General features: G+C 37.2%; 2 protein-coding genes across 5 annotated transcripts; one reads left to right on the top strand and one right to left on the bottom strand.

The window, feature by feature from the left end:
• LOC107633897 lies at positions 2201 to 4327 on the top strand. Its single transcript, XM_016337490.1, has 4 exons — positions 2201 to 2621; positions 2712 to 2839; positions 2951 to 3658; positions 4184 to 4327. The coding sequence occupies exons 1-4, from the start codon at positions 2201 to 2203 to the stop codon at positions 4325 to 4327; spliced, it is 1401 nt and encodes a 466-aa protein (XP_016192976.1).
• LOC107631706 (ultraviolet-B receptor UVR8) lies at positions 4411 to 8480 on the bottom strand. Of its 4 annotated transcripts, XR_002359947.1 has the most exons (8): positions 8236 to 8445; positions 7413 to 7481; positions 7030 to 7315; positions 6603 to 6952; positions 6105 to 6506; positions 5398 to 5792; positions 5099 to 5319; positions 4872 to 5002 (listed from the first exon to the last, which is right to left on the bottom strand). XR_002359947.1 is itself a non-coding variant. In XM_016335233.2 (7 exons), exons 3-7 carry the CDS (start codon positions 7255 to 7257, stop codon positions 4760 to 4762), a joined length of 1608 nt encoding a protein of 535 aa, XP_016190719.1. In that variant the 5' UTR covers positions 7258 to 7315; positions 7442 to 7481; positions 8236 to 8480; the 3' UTR covers positions 4411 to 4759. The 4 variants fall into 4 exon arrangements, 3 of the variants coding, with proteins under 3 accessions (XP_016190719.1, XP_016190718.1, XP_016190720.1); XM_016335233.2 differs by lacking the exon at positions 5099 to 5319 and having other exon boundaries at positions 4411 to 5002; positions 5408 to 5792; positions 7442 to 7481; positions 8236 to 8480; XM_016335232.2 differs by lacking the exon at positions 5099 to 5319 and having other exon boundaries at positions 4411 to 5002; positions 5408 to 5792; positions 8236 to 8443.

The raw sequence follows: 15315 nt of genomic DNA, 5'->3' as shown, positions 1-15315 counted from the left end.
CAATTTATATTTTTTTTTTGTTATTGTTATCAATTTTTCATAATTATATGTTTTATTATTTTATTTTATTTTTTTGAATTTAGGCTGCATTTGTTTATAAAATCGTATTTTTTATGAGACATAGATAAAGATATTATATCTTGCCATATTAAATTAGTGTATTTTAAAACACAGAAACATTAGACAGAAATACAACTTATATTTTTTTTGTTATTGTTATCAATTTTCATAATAATATTTTTTATCATTTATTTTTCTTTTTAAATTATGAATGAAGAAAAAAAAAAGATAAATTAAACTTTTTTATTATTTATTCTATCTTATATTCAATTATCATTAAACAAAATACAAAAATACTAAATTTTATGTCTCTACTATTTATCTTCAATTTTCAATGTCCTGTTTTGATGGATTGTTTTGTTCGGAAATCAAAACAAAACACAACCATATACTCTTTACTTGTCTTTATTTTCTTCATTATTCGACTAATTCTTTATAGGGATAAGTATTGTTTTGGTCCCTAACGTTGAGGGTCATAATCGAACCCGTCCCGAATGTAATTCTTGATTTATAATCATCCTTAATATTTTTTTTCATATTTAAATCGTTCTTTTTAATAAAATTTTTAATTTTATTCCTAAAATACCCTTACTCCTACTTTAATTAAAAAAATAGAAAATAAAAAAAACAACAACAATTCGGAAACAAGAATATAACAAAGGCAAGAACAAAGACCATGACATAAACCGGCGACGGGGGAGAAGAGAAGAGGAAGGATCTGCTTCTGCTTGAACTTCTGCTTCTTCTGTGACTGAGGGTTGGCCGCCGCTGTCGCGTCGTCATCGGGAAGGAGGATCCCGCCGGCGCTGCTTCTTCTTCTGCCTCTTCTTCTTCTACTTCTGCTTGAACTTCTGCTTTTGCCTGAGCTTCTGCTTCTTCTTCTGTGACTGAGGGTTCGCCACCGCTGTCACGTCATCACCGGGAGGGAGACCCCGCCGACGCTGCTCCTTGCCACCTCGCCGCTTCTGCTTCTTGCTTTGATCTCTATTTTTGCTTCGTCTTCTGCTTCTTCTGGGTCTGCTTGAGTGCTTCTGCTTCTGGATATTCTGCTTCTGCATCTTTTGCTTTGTCTTCTACTTTAATTTCTGCTTCTGCATGAGTGCTTCTGCTTTTACATCTTCTGGGTCTGCTTCTGTTTCTACTTTTAATCTGATTTTAATTTGTTATTTTCTAATTTTATCATTGTTGATTTGTTGAATCTGAATTTGAATGATGGATTGGTTCATCATTGTTGTGCTGTTGCTTTTTTTTATTTTGGATTTATTGTTGATTTGTTTTTGAATTTCTTGAATTTCTGATTTTGAGTTGTGTGTTTTTTTTGTTGAATCTGTATTTTTAATTTGTTAATGGAAGAAGAATTTGTTCCTCTGGAAGAAGAAGAACAAGAAGAAAGGTTCTCCTGGAAGAAGAAAAAGAACAAGACGAAAGGGTATTTTTGTCATTTAGAAAAAAAATTATTAGAAAGGACGATTTTAAAATAAACTACAACATTAAGGACGATTTTAAATCAAAAATTACACCAGAGACAGTTTCGATTCTGACCCTCAACGTTAGGGACCAAAAAAATACTTATCCCTTCTTTATACTACTTGTACCTTACCGATATCCTCGGCTAACAATCTCACAACCGAGAACAGGTCAAACACGCCACAAGTGCCAAGAATCTCGCACTTAACCAAACTCATACATTGATTCCCGGTAACATACCCTAAAAAGCCGAACACTACTCAAATGTCCACATTCCTCTACTACGCGGTCTATTTAAATAGACGAGCAAACTTCGTCTGGGGCAAGCAGAAAACAGTGATCATAAGCTACTAGGAAAAACAACTCCATAGCACCAAACCCTACAAATTCCTTACTTTTACTTTTGCTTGTTGAGGTTTATATTACCGAGCACTAACTTGAGCGTCAGAGTCCTTTTTGCAGGTCCCACGCCGAGATCTTCAGTTCCGAGGAGAATACTTCCGAGCCCCTGACGGAGCTTGTAGCCGATCACACTTCAGAAGCTTTATCTCGCAAGGAACATTTGGCGCCCACCGTGGGCCGGATTTAATTAACCCCCTTTTTTATTTCCCTTCCCAGTAATAACACTGTTTCACACACCTCGTGCTCTGCTTTTCTTTTCAGAAATCGAAGCATGACGGATCTGTCGGATACCCAACCACATTCTCGGACCAATGCTGATCTTATGGCGGCCAACGCCGTTTTGTTCGCAGAGAATCAGCGCATGGCCGAACTATTAGCTACACTACAAAATGGTGGTGAAAGGAAGAATGTCAACAAAGAAGCAAATACTGAACAGCACGAAGAGCATCAGTCGGAATCCAATGCAAAAGTAGGAAAAACACCCCCGAAAACAGGGAGACGACGAGCTAACCCTTTTTTTGAAGAAATTATGAGTTTTAAAATGCCTCAAAATTTCACACTCCCTATGACTCTGGCACCGTACAAAGGGATCGAAGATCCCAAAGTTCATGTCACGAAATTTGAATCTATGATATTCCTGAACAGTGACTCCGATCCCATTCTGTGCCGATCTTTTCCCACTTTTTTAGATGGTGCCACATTATTATGATTCTCTAATTTACCTGTAGGGTCAATTACCAGCTTTGACGACTTCTCTAAGCTATTCATCAATCAATTTGCAGCCTCAAAGATCTATGTAAGGGACTCAGACTACCTTAGCACGATCAGACAAGGACAATATGAAAGCCTGAAAGATTACATGACACGCTTCACAACAGCCGCCATGGAAATCCCTGACCTCAATCCTGAAGTACAGCCCCACGCCCTGAAGAGCGGCCTCCGACCAGGAAAGTTCTAGGAGGCCATAGCCATCGCGAAGCCAAAGACGTTGGAAGAATTCCGAGACAAAGCAACATGGCAGATCGAAATTGAGAAGCTGCGTGAAACTCGGAGGAATGAGAAACAACTGCCCCGAAAAGAGGAGGACAAATCTCAAACAAGGGACTCCAAGAGGCCTTTCAAGTTAACCCCAAAATTTGACTCATACACGAGATTTAACACAAGAAGGGAGGACATCCTGAAAGAAATACTACATAACAAGCTCATCAAGCCACCAAGCAGGGCCGACTCATATCAAGACCAGAGGTTCGTCGACAAATCGAAGCACTATGCCTTTCACCAGAAGTTCGGGCATACAACCGACGAATGCATCATTGCCAAGGACCTCCTGGAAAGACTAGCGAGACAAGGACACCTGGACAAATACATAAGCAAAGCCCGACCAACTTCAGAAGGTCACAATGACCGACGCCAAGAGCGAACACCAAACACACCAGACAAGCTCAGAACGCAACCTCCGCCGCCAAGAGGAGTTATAAATTGCATCTCAGGAGAATTTGCAAGCGGTGGTCAAACCAACTCGACACGCAAACGCCGAATCCGAGAAATGCTAACAATGCAACAAACAAACGAGGCGACGGCCCACAAACCACGAACACCGAACATATCTTTCGAACAATCCGACTACCAAGCAAGGTCGGATAACCTAGACGATCCGGTGGTAATCTCAGTCCAAGCAGGGGATCTCCTCGTGAAGAAAGTCTTACTCGACCCCAGCAGTAGCGCAGACGTACTTTTCTATTTCACTTTCAAAAAAATGAAGCCCAACATCCAAAGCCCATACCACGCAAGCCCAGCCAGAGAAACACGTTAAGCTTGGGGGCTACCCAGGCACTAAATCCACCCAAACAATCTAATTTCACAAGTCGAGGATATAGAAAGCTCAACATGTTCCCCATGCCGAGCTTGGGGACTGTGTACCTTACCGATATCCTCGGCTAACAATCTCACAACCGAGAACAGGTCAAACACGCCACAAGTGCCAAGAATCTCGCACTTAACCAAACTCATACATTGATTCCCGGTAACAAACCCTAAAAAGCCGAACACTACTCAAACGTCTACATTCCTCTACTTTGCGGTCTATTTAAACAGACGAGCAAACCTCGTCTGGGACAAGCAGAAAACAGTTATCATAAGCTACTAGGAAAAACAACTCCATAGCACCAAACCCTACAAATTCCTTACTTTTACTTTTGCTTGTTGAGGTTTATATTTCCGAGCACTAACTTGAGCGTCGGAGTCCTTTTTACAGGTCCCACGTCGAGATCTTCAGTTCCGAGGAGAATACTTCCGAGCCCTTGACGGAACTTGTAGCCGATCATACTTCGGAAGCTTTATCTCGCAAGGAACACTACTTATTACTAATTCTTTGATATTTACGAATTTTGGGGTGTAATTTTATCCACTCCAAACACTTTTATGTATGCTTTTGTTTATTTATTCAATATATATGTATAAAAAGAATTAACTAGAGCTATGGAGCCGAGAACATAGTCTTCTGGAGGACTGGGAGAAGCACTGGATCGCGGAAAGCATGAGAATCATGACAATTTCTCTAAGCATACATGATCTAGAAAAACCAATTATAGAGTGAAGATCAAACTATGAGCACCTTGTTGAAACTGAATCTCTAAGACTTCATATCAACAACATAAAAAAGAGTAGATAAATTAACCTAAGTTACCTTTAAACTGCATACTTTGATTCTATTTACACAATAAACAAAGGCATTTAAACACCTAAATGCCATGCATGGCGAATCTTAACTAAAGGACAGCATGGTGCAAATCAATTGTGGAACAATGGAGCGTTCCCCTGCGCGCGCAAGTTAACCAAGATCGATATCAACCCGTTCCGGTTTTCCTCTTTCAGTTTCGTCGCCAACAAGCTCGGCTCCGAGCTGTCCTTTGTCTCCAGCCCCAAAAGCATACAGCTTCCCTGATTCTGTTAGCGCAAATGTATGAGCATTCCAGTATATGGAATTCGTCAGGCTAATGTGTACCACCCGTTCGTTGATCTCTTTCAGGGAAGCGACAAGCTCTGGACTCGACACGTTCCCTTGCCTGTTGCCCTGCAAGGAAGAAACATGCCATGGTTGATTAGCTTCCTTAGAATTAATTAAGCCATTAGAAAGATTTAATAAATATTAATTGAATACACTACAAACATCTCATATATAGGCTTGTGCTACTTTTTCCTTGGCTCTGGCCTCTTTGAGGGAATTTGCAATAAAATTTGTTCACTTTCATTGCAGACTTCATACATGAATCCAAGAATACTCAGATCATAGTGCTAGCAAGTCCTTTGTTCTTTAAGTCCCAATTATGGGAGAGCACTAATCAGTTCATGATGTCATCAAGGTACAAAAATATCACAGGAATCAAGAAGAGGTGGTGCAACACACACTTCGTTTGAAACAACCAAGCATACAACTCACAAAATCAAGCAAGGGAAAAAGACTAGAAGCAAAGCAGACCTGATCATCATTTCCAGGGTTATGGCCGAGACTAGAAGATTCCCCACAACCAAATGAATAGACATCGCCGTTATCACACACGACAAAGGTTGCGTAATCTCCTGTAGCAACATGGACTGCCTTGACATTGCTCAATGCTTCCACCACCTTAGGTGTTGATTCACATTCTTCGTTTCCATGACCTAAGCAACCATAACGGCCCCACCCCCATGTGCAAACTCGGCCATCCTGCCCCACCACAGCAGCATGCCAAGCACCAGCAGCAACCGCCACCGGCTGAAGGTGTAACTTCTGGAACTGTTCAATCAAACGAGGATACTTCTCATCAGTTCTTGTGCCGTGTCCAAGCTTCCCACCCAAGCCACACCCAACAGAGTACACTGACCTGTCAAAATTTCAAAGAACGATTGCATAATCAATAAAAATCCAAATACTCATTACAATAAGAATGAAAATGACCTGCACATTCTAGTTTACTAAAGAGAAAAAAGGTTGAAAATGCTTGAACACCTGTCCAAGAACGAAGTAATTGACTTTTAATGCAAGTACATAGCCAGCTAGAATAACAGAATGTGAGATATAAGAGTTGCCAATCAACGAATAAGTCAGAATACTAATAAATTATCCTGAATAAATATGAAGGATTAAAGACTGCCTAATATGTATATTACATAAAAGGGATACAGTCGGAGCTCACATTCCACTGGGCTGACATGCCAGACAAAGTAGGTAGCAGTATCCGGCAGCGATTTGGACAACTGGTATATGTTCAAGAGCTCCTAATAAAGGATGAGGTTCTACATCACTTGGATCAGTATGGTGACAGAGTTTGCCATCATTACCCCAAGAAAACGTATACACCCTGCCTTCTCTTGACAATACAGCTGTGAAGAAGTTTCCAATAGCAGCTTGAACAACAAATATATTTTTCAAAGACTCAACTAACTGTGGAGTTGTAACCATCTTAGATCCTTGAGTCCCAAACTCAGCTTCACCGAATGAATCTTTGCCAAATGCATAAACCTGGCCAGCATCACTGATCAACATTGTCCTTCCAGCCCCAGACGCAGCTTGTATAATTCGAATGCCTTGCAGAGCTCTGCAATGTAATGGTATTTCTATTAGTTCACTTTCCATATTTGATTACAACTACATGATAAGCAATAAGAACTGTGGAATCTTCAAATGTCCCAACCTGATCGGTTGAGGTTGCCACATGTCTTCAGTGGTGCCATTCCCAAGTTGTCCTGAACCATTGGACCCAAATGAATAAACAATCCCTTTTGAGTTCACAGCAATGCTGTGACCAGGACCTGCTATTGCCTGTGATTTCTCCCTCCTGCAACATGTTTCTCCAGCTATCAAAAACCTCAGCACCAATTTCCAAGAACCCCCACATCTCTGCTTCAAATATTGCCTCTGTTCTATTGACATTGGCTTAAAGATCACTCTCTTCTGGCACATGTCCAATGCAGCTAGCTCAGACAAGGACAATTCGAAATCCGGAGCAAAGTTTGCTGGCGTCCTGAAGAATGAGCATGTTGCCTGCAAAAATTCTGTTAGCATCAGTAGCATTCAAGCATAAACTTGAGAGCCGAAATGCAAAAAAGTACATTGCTTGCCTCCAATTTAGCAAGGTCCTGAGGATCCAAATTACATGCTGTGAGGACATGAAGGACAATTGAGGGATTAGCAGACAAGGGAAACTCTCCGGGACCGGAGCCCCCGAAGCAATGACGTTGCTGCCTTTGAAATATTGGTAATGGTGCGGCAACAACAATGGCAGTGATTTGCTGGTCATTGATGTTATGGTATTGGATAGTTGGGGTTCCACTTGTAGTAGCATCCATGGGCACTGCCACACCTTATGCAGTGCCCGAACTTCGCAGAATAAAATGCCTAACACTTCTGGTAATTACAAAAAAAATGTTCAAATACATTACTACATTAAAATAATTACTATGTTTCTCTAATCAAAGCATCTGAAAGAGTGAAGAAATTATACATGTTGTTGTAACTTGCAAATGCATGTACCTCAATGATACAATTGACTAGCAAATCTCAGGTCTCAAACCTATAAAGAAAAATAAATAGCTCATAAGAACTCAATATGTGACACACAGTTGAAAATAATATGGCTGAATAGCATAATTAACTATGGCATTGCAAATCAAAAGCATCATAAGGCATGCATTTACACCTACAGAATGATGTGACCGATTACAGTCAAAAGGACAAAACACTGGCTTTCACAAATACCAAACCCAAAATTCAGGACCGATCGTTCTACAAAACACTTGATTAAGGGTGATGATCCGGATGAAAAAGATTAAGGGTGAAATATAGGGTGAGGAGTCCAAAGGAGGAAACTTTGAGAAGTATACTGTTCCAAAATGATGGAAATGTTCTACAGCTCAGCCAAAACAAACACCAGAAAATAAAAGAATTCTCTGATCAAAGCTGAAATCTCCGTTCATATGGACTCATCGTAGCTCAACAAAGCTCGATCATCCCAATCAAAAAGAATTAAACGAAAAAAAAAATACATATGTACAATCTTCCAACATGACTCAACCCAGAAGACCAGAAACCAAAAATCGCTCCTTTATTTCATTTTTTGACTTTCCAGATCAGGGAATCAATAGTCACCTCAAAAGAACAAGGACACTTGTTGAATACGCTACCATTAAAAAAATGGGGCAAAGCAGAAAACAAAAAATAGAAGGCAAGCAGAACAGCAACCATACGGTTCAAAACGATTTTTTTTTATGTGAATGGCATTTATGATCGTCATAGATCAAAGCAGAGAAACATGGAAAGATGATTACGTATGATCAAGAAGGATTTCTGGAAGTGAGTTCTCATCGGTGGAGAATTTGCATAAAAAGTTGCATAATTTGGATGAAACAAAGCAAATGGGAAGTGGGAATTTAGATGAAATTGGAATAGAGGGGAAGAGAGAGAAAGGTGGAATTTTTGTTGTGTGTTTTAGACTTTTAGTAGTTTAATGAGTCAGTGGATGGATCAAATAATCAATAATTTTCTTTCATTCTCATCAGATAGAAGACGGTGGCCCTCTCTTCTTATCTGTATGGGTGCACGCGAATCGGATTGGATTGGATATGGTCAAAATTTCGATTCGATTCATATTAAAATTATCCGTCGGATCAAATATCTGCAGTTTTTAAAGTTGAATTCGATCCGATTCAATCCGTATATTTGCGGATCGGATATCAGATATATCCACAAAACATAAAAAAATTTTAAAAGCTTATTTTTTAAAAAAAATTATCAATAAAATTCATTTTTTTATTTTTTTTAAATATGTTTACTTTTAAAATAATATTAAACATACTTTTTTTAAATAATAAATTAAAATAATACAACATATATGATAATTATTAGTTGAAATAAAACATAAAAAAATTTATTTATTTATTTCTTTATTTTTGCGGATATGCAGATCGGATATGCGAATACCAACACAAAATTCGCAATCCGATCCGATTAGTGTGCGGATCCGATCTGATCCGATCCGAAAGTCTTGCGGATCGGATCCATATCCGCAATTTTCGGATCGAATTCGGATAAATACCGTTGATATGCGGATCGGATCCGATCCATAAACACCCCTACTAGTTATCTGTGTAGTATGTACTCTATATTTAAAAAAAATATTTTTCCGTATTTTTTTTAATAGATTTTAGAATTTATCTCAAGATGAATTTCACATTTAAAAATATAAAAATAACATAGTGCGAATGATATAATACAAATTTTCTATTTATTAATTTAGGGATTATAAAGTTAACGCGTTATATCTCAAATGATATAGTTTTTCTATTTTTATCTAAAAATTTTGAATTTGAGTCTCACTTCTAATTTTAAAAAAAAAAAATCTAGAAATTATAAGTGAAAAAACAGACTGAACCAAACGGATTAAAACATCAAAAACAAAAAAATGAGTCAGACGAGATTTTAAACTCACCAAATTTAAAAAATATGTCAAAATTGCACCGTCAAAATTGCGTACCAAAGCAAGGGACAATCATTTTTTTGGGTTATTTTAGTAATTTTAAAGATAATATCAATACAAAATGTCAAAATTCACTACTAATGGAGTAGGATTTCATACAAATAGAGTCTCCCTAATCCTGAACTCCTTCTTCCGGTCTTTCCTAACCCTGAACTTTCTCTTCACTCTCGTCTCTCAAGCTCTCTCGCATTCTCAGGGTATTGGTGGCGGCATGGGTATTTTTCTTGTAAGAACCCGATTTTCGATAAACAGGTTTTTTCTGGCTTTTTTAAAATTTATTTTGCAAAATCTCGAATCACGGCCCAATAAGAAATAGTGAAGCTGACCCAATAGTAAAAAAAAGGAAAAAATTAAAAATTAAAAAGAAAAAGGCCATTAATAAGGTCAAAATTGACTTTATGAGGGTAATTAACTCCCCCTAAGTCAAGTTTGACTAGTAAATAATAGATATTAGATTACTATTGGTTTATTTTCTCACTAGAGACTTTTTGAGCCGGAAATTCACTTTTAATGACGATTTTGCGTGCGCTGAGAAAAACTCTTGTAACCGAAAACTTCGAAACCAGTGGTAAAAATAACTTATACCATGGTAATTGTGTCCCAAGATTAATATTAGCCATCTATTCATGATTTATTTCTTTAAGAATAAATCTTAGCCATTAATTATTTTACCACACGGTAAAATTTATTTCGAATTAAATTTCTGACTAGTATTCCACAAACGACTCCTAGAGATCCCAAATTCTCTTACTTGCCACCCAAGTAACTTGTCTCTCCTTCTCAGCCTCTGAGCCGAGACTATCCTAGCCTTTAACCCCTCTCTGTTGTGTTTTTAACCTCGAGTAACTAACTGCGGTTAACTGTGGATAAGCTCGACACGCAAGCGCTGACCAAGCTTCCTCGTTTTCATGCCCCTTCTTCATTAAATTCCAGCCCTTTACCACGAAAATTTCAGCCCCTTTTACCATCATAAATTCAGCAAGACTTTGATTTTTTATTTAAGGAAGCATTGGCCACAAAATTCACAAAACACTTTACATATTTTTACACTCTTTTGACCGAATTCTTGAGAGAGAAAGGGAGAAAATTCTTGAACTTGTTCTCCATGATCCAGCCCCTATTTCAACTCTTCTTCTATTGTTCTACATGTGTTTTTCAAGTACTCAAACCATACAAGCACAAACTCTTACCCGTAAACTCTTGTTCTTTCTCCTTTCCTTTTTCTTTTAAAAAAATAGTAGCCATGATGAATCCTTACTGTCTTCCATATATATAGAACTCCTCTTGAAGCACTCATAGAGCACGTCTAAGGAGTTAAGGAGTTTCGAGCTCACAGTGATTTAATTTCGACGTTTTGCGACACTTTAGGTCCAAAAAACGAAACTCACCACCACCAGCTGTGTTTCTTCCCTTGTATCATTGTATGCACGTTTTCTAGTGTGAGAAAGGTTTGCTAACTGAATTACATAAGAGGTAAGGGTTAGGATTAGTTAGAGTATGGTTGTGCTTGTTTTCGGTGCTTATATGAGCCACTTTGTGGTGAATTTATGCTTGTTTTGAATTTTTAGAAATTTTGTGAGTTACCACTGTTTTGGCTTGCTAAATATGTGTAATTTATTGTTGTATTACCTCTAGATTTTGTGTGAAAACAGCCGGAAGCATAGAAGCGCTTGGGGTTTAAGTTTCAAGATTTAAACGTCACAAAAAGTGAAGAAAAATATAAAAATTGCACTTCTGAAATTTTTAGTCACTAAGAGCACAAAAATTATGATAGAAAAGTATTAAAAATTAGTTAAAAAAATAGTTTTAATCCTATGGAACAAAGAAGGAAAGGTAAAAAGAGTGTTATGGTCATTTTTTTGTAAAAAGAGAGATAAAAATCTAATTTAAATAAAAAATAAATAAAATTCTGAATTTAGTGTCATTAGGGGTAAAATAATAATTATAAAAATTATTTGGGTTAAGATTATAATTATAAAAAGGTTTCGGACCTAAATAAAAGTTTTAGTAAAAGTTAGAAGTAAAACAGTAAAAAACAGTAATTAGAATAAGTAAATAAAATTAATAAAGGGTGAAATTTGGCATTAAATAAAATTATTAGGAATAATTTTAATCATAGACAACTAATAGGATTATTTCGGTAAAATTTGATGCTACATAAGGTTAAACGGTAAAAACTAGAGAACTTAGGGGCATCTTAGTAATTTCAGACATAAAGTCAAATTAAAAATGAATAATTAACTTAATCAAGGAGAAACGGTATATTAGGAAAATATGAAGATACAATAGTAAAATAATAACATTAGGAGTGAAAGCGTCATTAAAAACGAAACGAAAACGGTAAAAAGAAAAGTTAAATAAAAAGGGCAAAATGGTAAAATGCGATAAGATTGAGACGTTTTAAGAAAAATCCGAGTACAAGTTTTTATAAAAAGAAAAGAGAAGTCCCTTAGAAATAAATTCTGTTGAGATGTGCCGCGGAAGAAGAAACTGTAAACCCCAAGGTGCTAAGAAGTACCTGGCAGAGCGGACTTTCATCCTGCCTAGCCAGAGACTATATGAACGTGGGGACGCCCACCATATGGACTGCTACTTACTAGGAGCACCTTGTATTTTTGGGCCATTCTTTATTAGTGCCGCGATTGTATTTCGGACACCGGTGCGTGACCAACCCAGTGGAATAGCCATATCCGGACTTGGACCGGGTAACGTCGGGTTGCGGGTAGCCAACCGACGCATGAGCTCATGGCCTGTATAGGACCAGGCATGCATCATACTTGATTGCTGCATTTATCTGTGATTGTGATTTATCTCTACTTCCTGTACTTTGTGTTTGTTTACTATTCTGCTATATACTTGTGCTTGTACTTGTTTGTGTGACTTACCAACCTAACTGCGCGAAGTCTTAGACTTAGGCTACGGAACCTCTTAGGTTTTCCGGTGTAGTATCCTGCTGGGAACCTTAGGTTCTCATCCCTTACTTCCCCGTTCCACAGATGCAAATCGGCAAGATCTTCTTTGAGTTTTCAGCCTTGGGACTAGCGAGTAGCAGTAGCATTACTGGAGGGTCAGAGCGACTTCTTTTACTTCCACAAAGTACTTTCGTATTTCTTCAGCTACCAGGGATCGATGACCAGCAGTAGTTATAATAGTAGCAGTTGTCTTTGCCCTCCCTTTGTATAGACTTTTAGAGGGTTAGGTGCTTTTGTAAATACCTATATAAACAAGTTAGAATGGGTCCCAGACTAGAGTGACTCTTATGAGTTGAGGCCTATTAGTATAAATATAGAGTCTGTAAATATTTTCATAAATAAGCAACGACGTAACCCAATGTGAATCATGATGTACTAAGTAAGCCTTTGGGTATATATGTATGATATTACTATATTTTCTGTATTTTCTATGCTTCGAGTATATATTATCTATTTAACTATTATATACTTCGTTATTATATCAATATATCTGACACGTGATCTCGACTAACGCTACAGGCTCATATGTATATATTTAATATAAGGTCTAGAGTCTCTAAGAAAAGTCGTGAAGTAGCACCTAGCGGCTAGCATTGGTCATGACATGCTAGAAGCTGGGTCGTTACATCTCTCACACAGTCACATCGGCGAAGGTGTCTCCCTCTCTCACAGCTCTCCCCTTTCGTCCCCGACCCTCTCTGCAACTGCATCACGTCTCTATATCCCTCACATCCGCGGTGGCGCGCTCGTCTCTCATCTTTCATAGCTCTACCTCTCGTCCCTGGTTCTCTCATCGACTGCGTCACCTTTGTCTTCCTCATATTCGCGGCGGGGCGCTCATCTCTCCCCTCTCATAGCTCATCTCTGGCTCTTTCGGCAACGACAAACTCCTCCTTTAATAACTGGTAAGCTATTTGTTTATTTTTTTTCTTTTATTTTTCTCTTTGTGGGAGATATATTGATGCTTGAAGATTCTGTTGGATTATTGAGTCTGTTTATTATTAATTATTGATTCTGTTTGATTACTATCACTAATTCTGTTTAATTATCTATTCCTCTAGTTTTAAATTTGGGTATTAATCCAATTGTAGGTGAAGGTGAAGATGTGATTCCTCGGAGTGTTAGACGAGGCGGTATTTCAATTTCCGAAATAGATTCAAATTTTATTGATTTTGAAGTTGACAATTGATTTATGTTTTGATTTATGGATTATATTGTGTATTTAGTTTAAGCGTAGTTTGATTGTTTGATATAAATTTATGTGTGAATTATGTGTTTAGATTTTATTGTTGTGATGTTTGAGACTTATTAAATTATTATGGTTAATATTGTAATTTAAATGTGTTTGAGATTTAGAATCATATTATTTTAGGTTTTTTTTTTTTTAAAAGATTAGCTCATCAACCCGCCAGTATACTCTTTGGCAGTACAAGGTAACAAGTCGAACCGATATCAATTTGGCAGGATGGATCGGTTTGTCCCATATTTGAGCGAGCTTTGACAGAATATGACTTTCTCGTCTTCGAATCTCAAAATTCTTCTGTCTTCATCTTAATTTTGTCGTAAAGGATAATTGGGTCTCATTTTTCTTTTTATATTTTTTCATAATTTTTTTTAAAAAAATATTTTTATTTCACTTTTTAAATTTTAAATTTATCTTAAATTAAATATAATATTAAGACATAATTCAATCTAATATAATTTACACTAAATACAATATAAAAACTTAATTCAATTTCGTATTATTTGAGAATTATGGAAGGCGGCCAGGTCTCCGCAATTATCTCGAAAAATTTCTTCCTCAATCTTCATTCCCGTAAAAAACAATTTTCGTCTTCGAATTACTATTTAGAACAACACCCACAAAATTTTTTGGGTCTCCGAGAGTTTTGCGGTTCCTACTAGGGGTGCATATGGGTCGGGTAAAGTTGAGTTTGATGTGACCCAAACCTAACCCGAAATATACACCGGATCTATTTATTAGACCCGAACCCGGCCCTAGACCCGATGAAACCAATACACTTTCGGGCCACAATTATACCGGGTGAAAATCGGGCCGTTAACATTACATTACGTTGATACCTTCTTGTAAGCTAGCATGTAAAAATATCCAAATTTCCAATACTCTAACCATTATTTAACATGATAAAATTCACTTAGAAAAATATAATAAGAACCAACACTTCTTCAAAATTAAAGCATAAGCACAATCAATACTAAAGCATAACCACAATCAATACTAATATTGTCTAATAATACCAAATATTTAAATCAATACAAATAACACACTATTATGCATTAGTCTAAAGTTTTATGCATTCTAAACATAAAACATTAACTTATAGTCTTATAATGACTGATAACACAAAATATTAAGGTTTACAATACTTAAATTCCACATAAGAATAGTCATGATTCATCACTAATAACACAAAATATTAATTATGTATGATGACCGGGCCATCGGACCGACTTCGGACGACCCGAACTATGGCATGGACCCGATCTTTAATAATGACCGGGTCTATTTTTGAGACCCTTACCCGGCCCTAAATTCGATGAAATCACACCAAACTAACCCCTAAAATATTCGAAATCGAGCCAGACCTTCGAAATGGGCCGGATCATGTACACCCCTAGTTCCTACAAATATGTGGCTTTATAATTAGTGTTGTTGATGTTACGCGTATGTAATACGGGTTGTAACTTAGTAACTGACTCACCACACTTAGACACTAGTCTTTGGGAGGACATGACTCCTACTTAGTGTTCTGTTCTCACTTCTCAACAAACTTGAGTCTTTGAGTTAAATCTCGGAATTTGTTTTCCTCTTATTTTCTATATCATATGATCATAAACTCTAAGTATAAACCCTATAATTAATTAGTTTTAGGATAATT

The sequence above is a fragment of the Arachis ipaensis genome, chromosome B03 (assembly GCF_000816755.2).
Source record: "Arachis ipaensis cultivar K30076 chromosome B03, Araip1.1, whole genome shotgun sequence".
Classification (NCBI taxonomy): Eukaryota; Viridiplantae; Streptophyta; class Magnoliopsida; order Fabales; family Fabaceae; genus Arachis; species Arachis ipaensis.
The sequence above is the reverse complement of the archived record's forward strand: the minus strand, read 5'-3'. Positions and strand labels throughout refer to the sequence as shown.

Coding starts and splice junctions, on each gene's coding strand:
- LOC107633897 (XM_016337490.1), top strand. CDS start 2,201: ATGACGGATCTGTCGGATACCCAACCACATTCTCGGACCAATGCTGAT. Junction 2,622..2,711: donor TTTTCCCACTTTTTTAGATG/GTGCCACATTAT, acceptor ATCAATTTGCAG/CCTCAAAGATCTATGTAAGG. Junction 2,840..2,950: donor TCCCTGACCTCAATCCTGAA/GTACAGCCCCAC, acceptor GCAACATGGCAG/ATCGAAATTGAGAAGCTGCG.
- LOC107631706 (XM_016335233.2), bottom strand. CDS start 7,257: ATGGATGCTACTACAAGTGGAACCCCAACTATCCAATACCATAACATC. Junction 5,793..6,104: donor GCATGTCAGCCCAGTGGAAT/GTGAGCTCCGAC, acceptor AAATTTTGACAG/GTCAGTGTACTCTGTTGGGT. Junction 5,003..5,407: donor ACCCTGGAAATGATGATCAG/GTCTGCTTTGCT, acceptor TCTTCCTTGCAG/GGCAACAGGCAAGGGAACGT.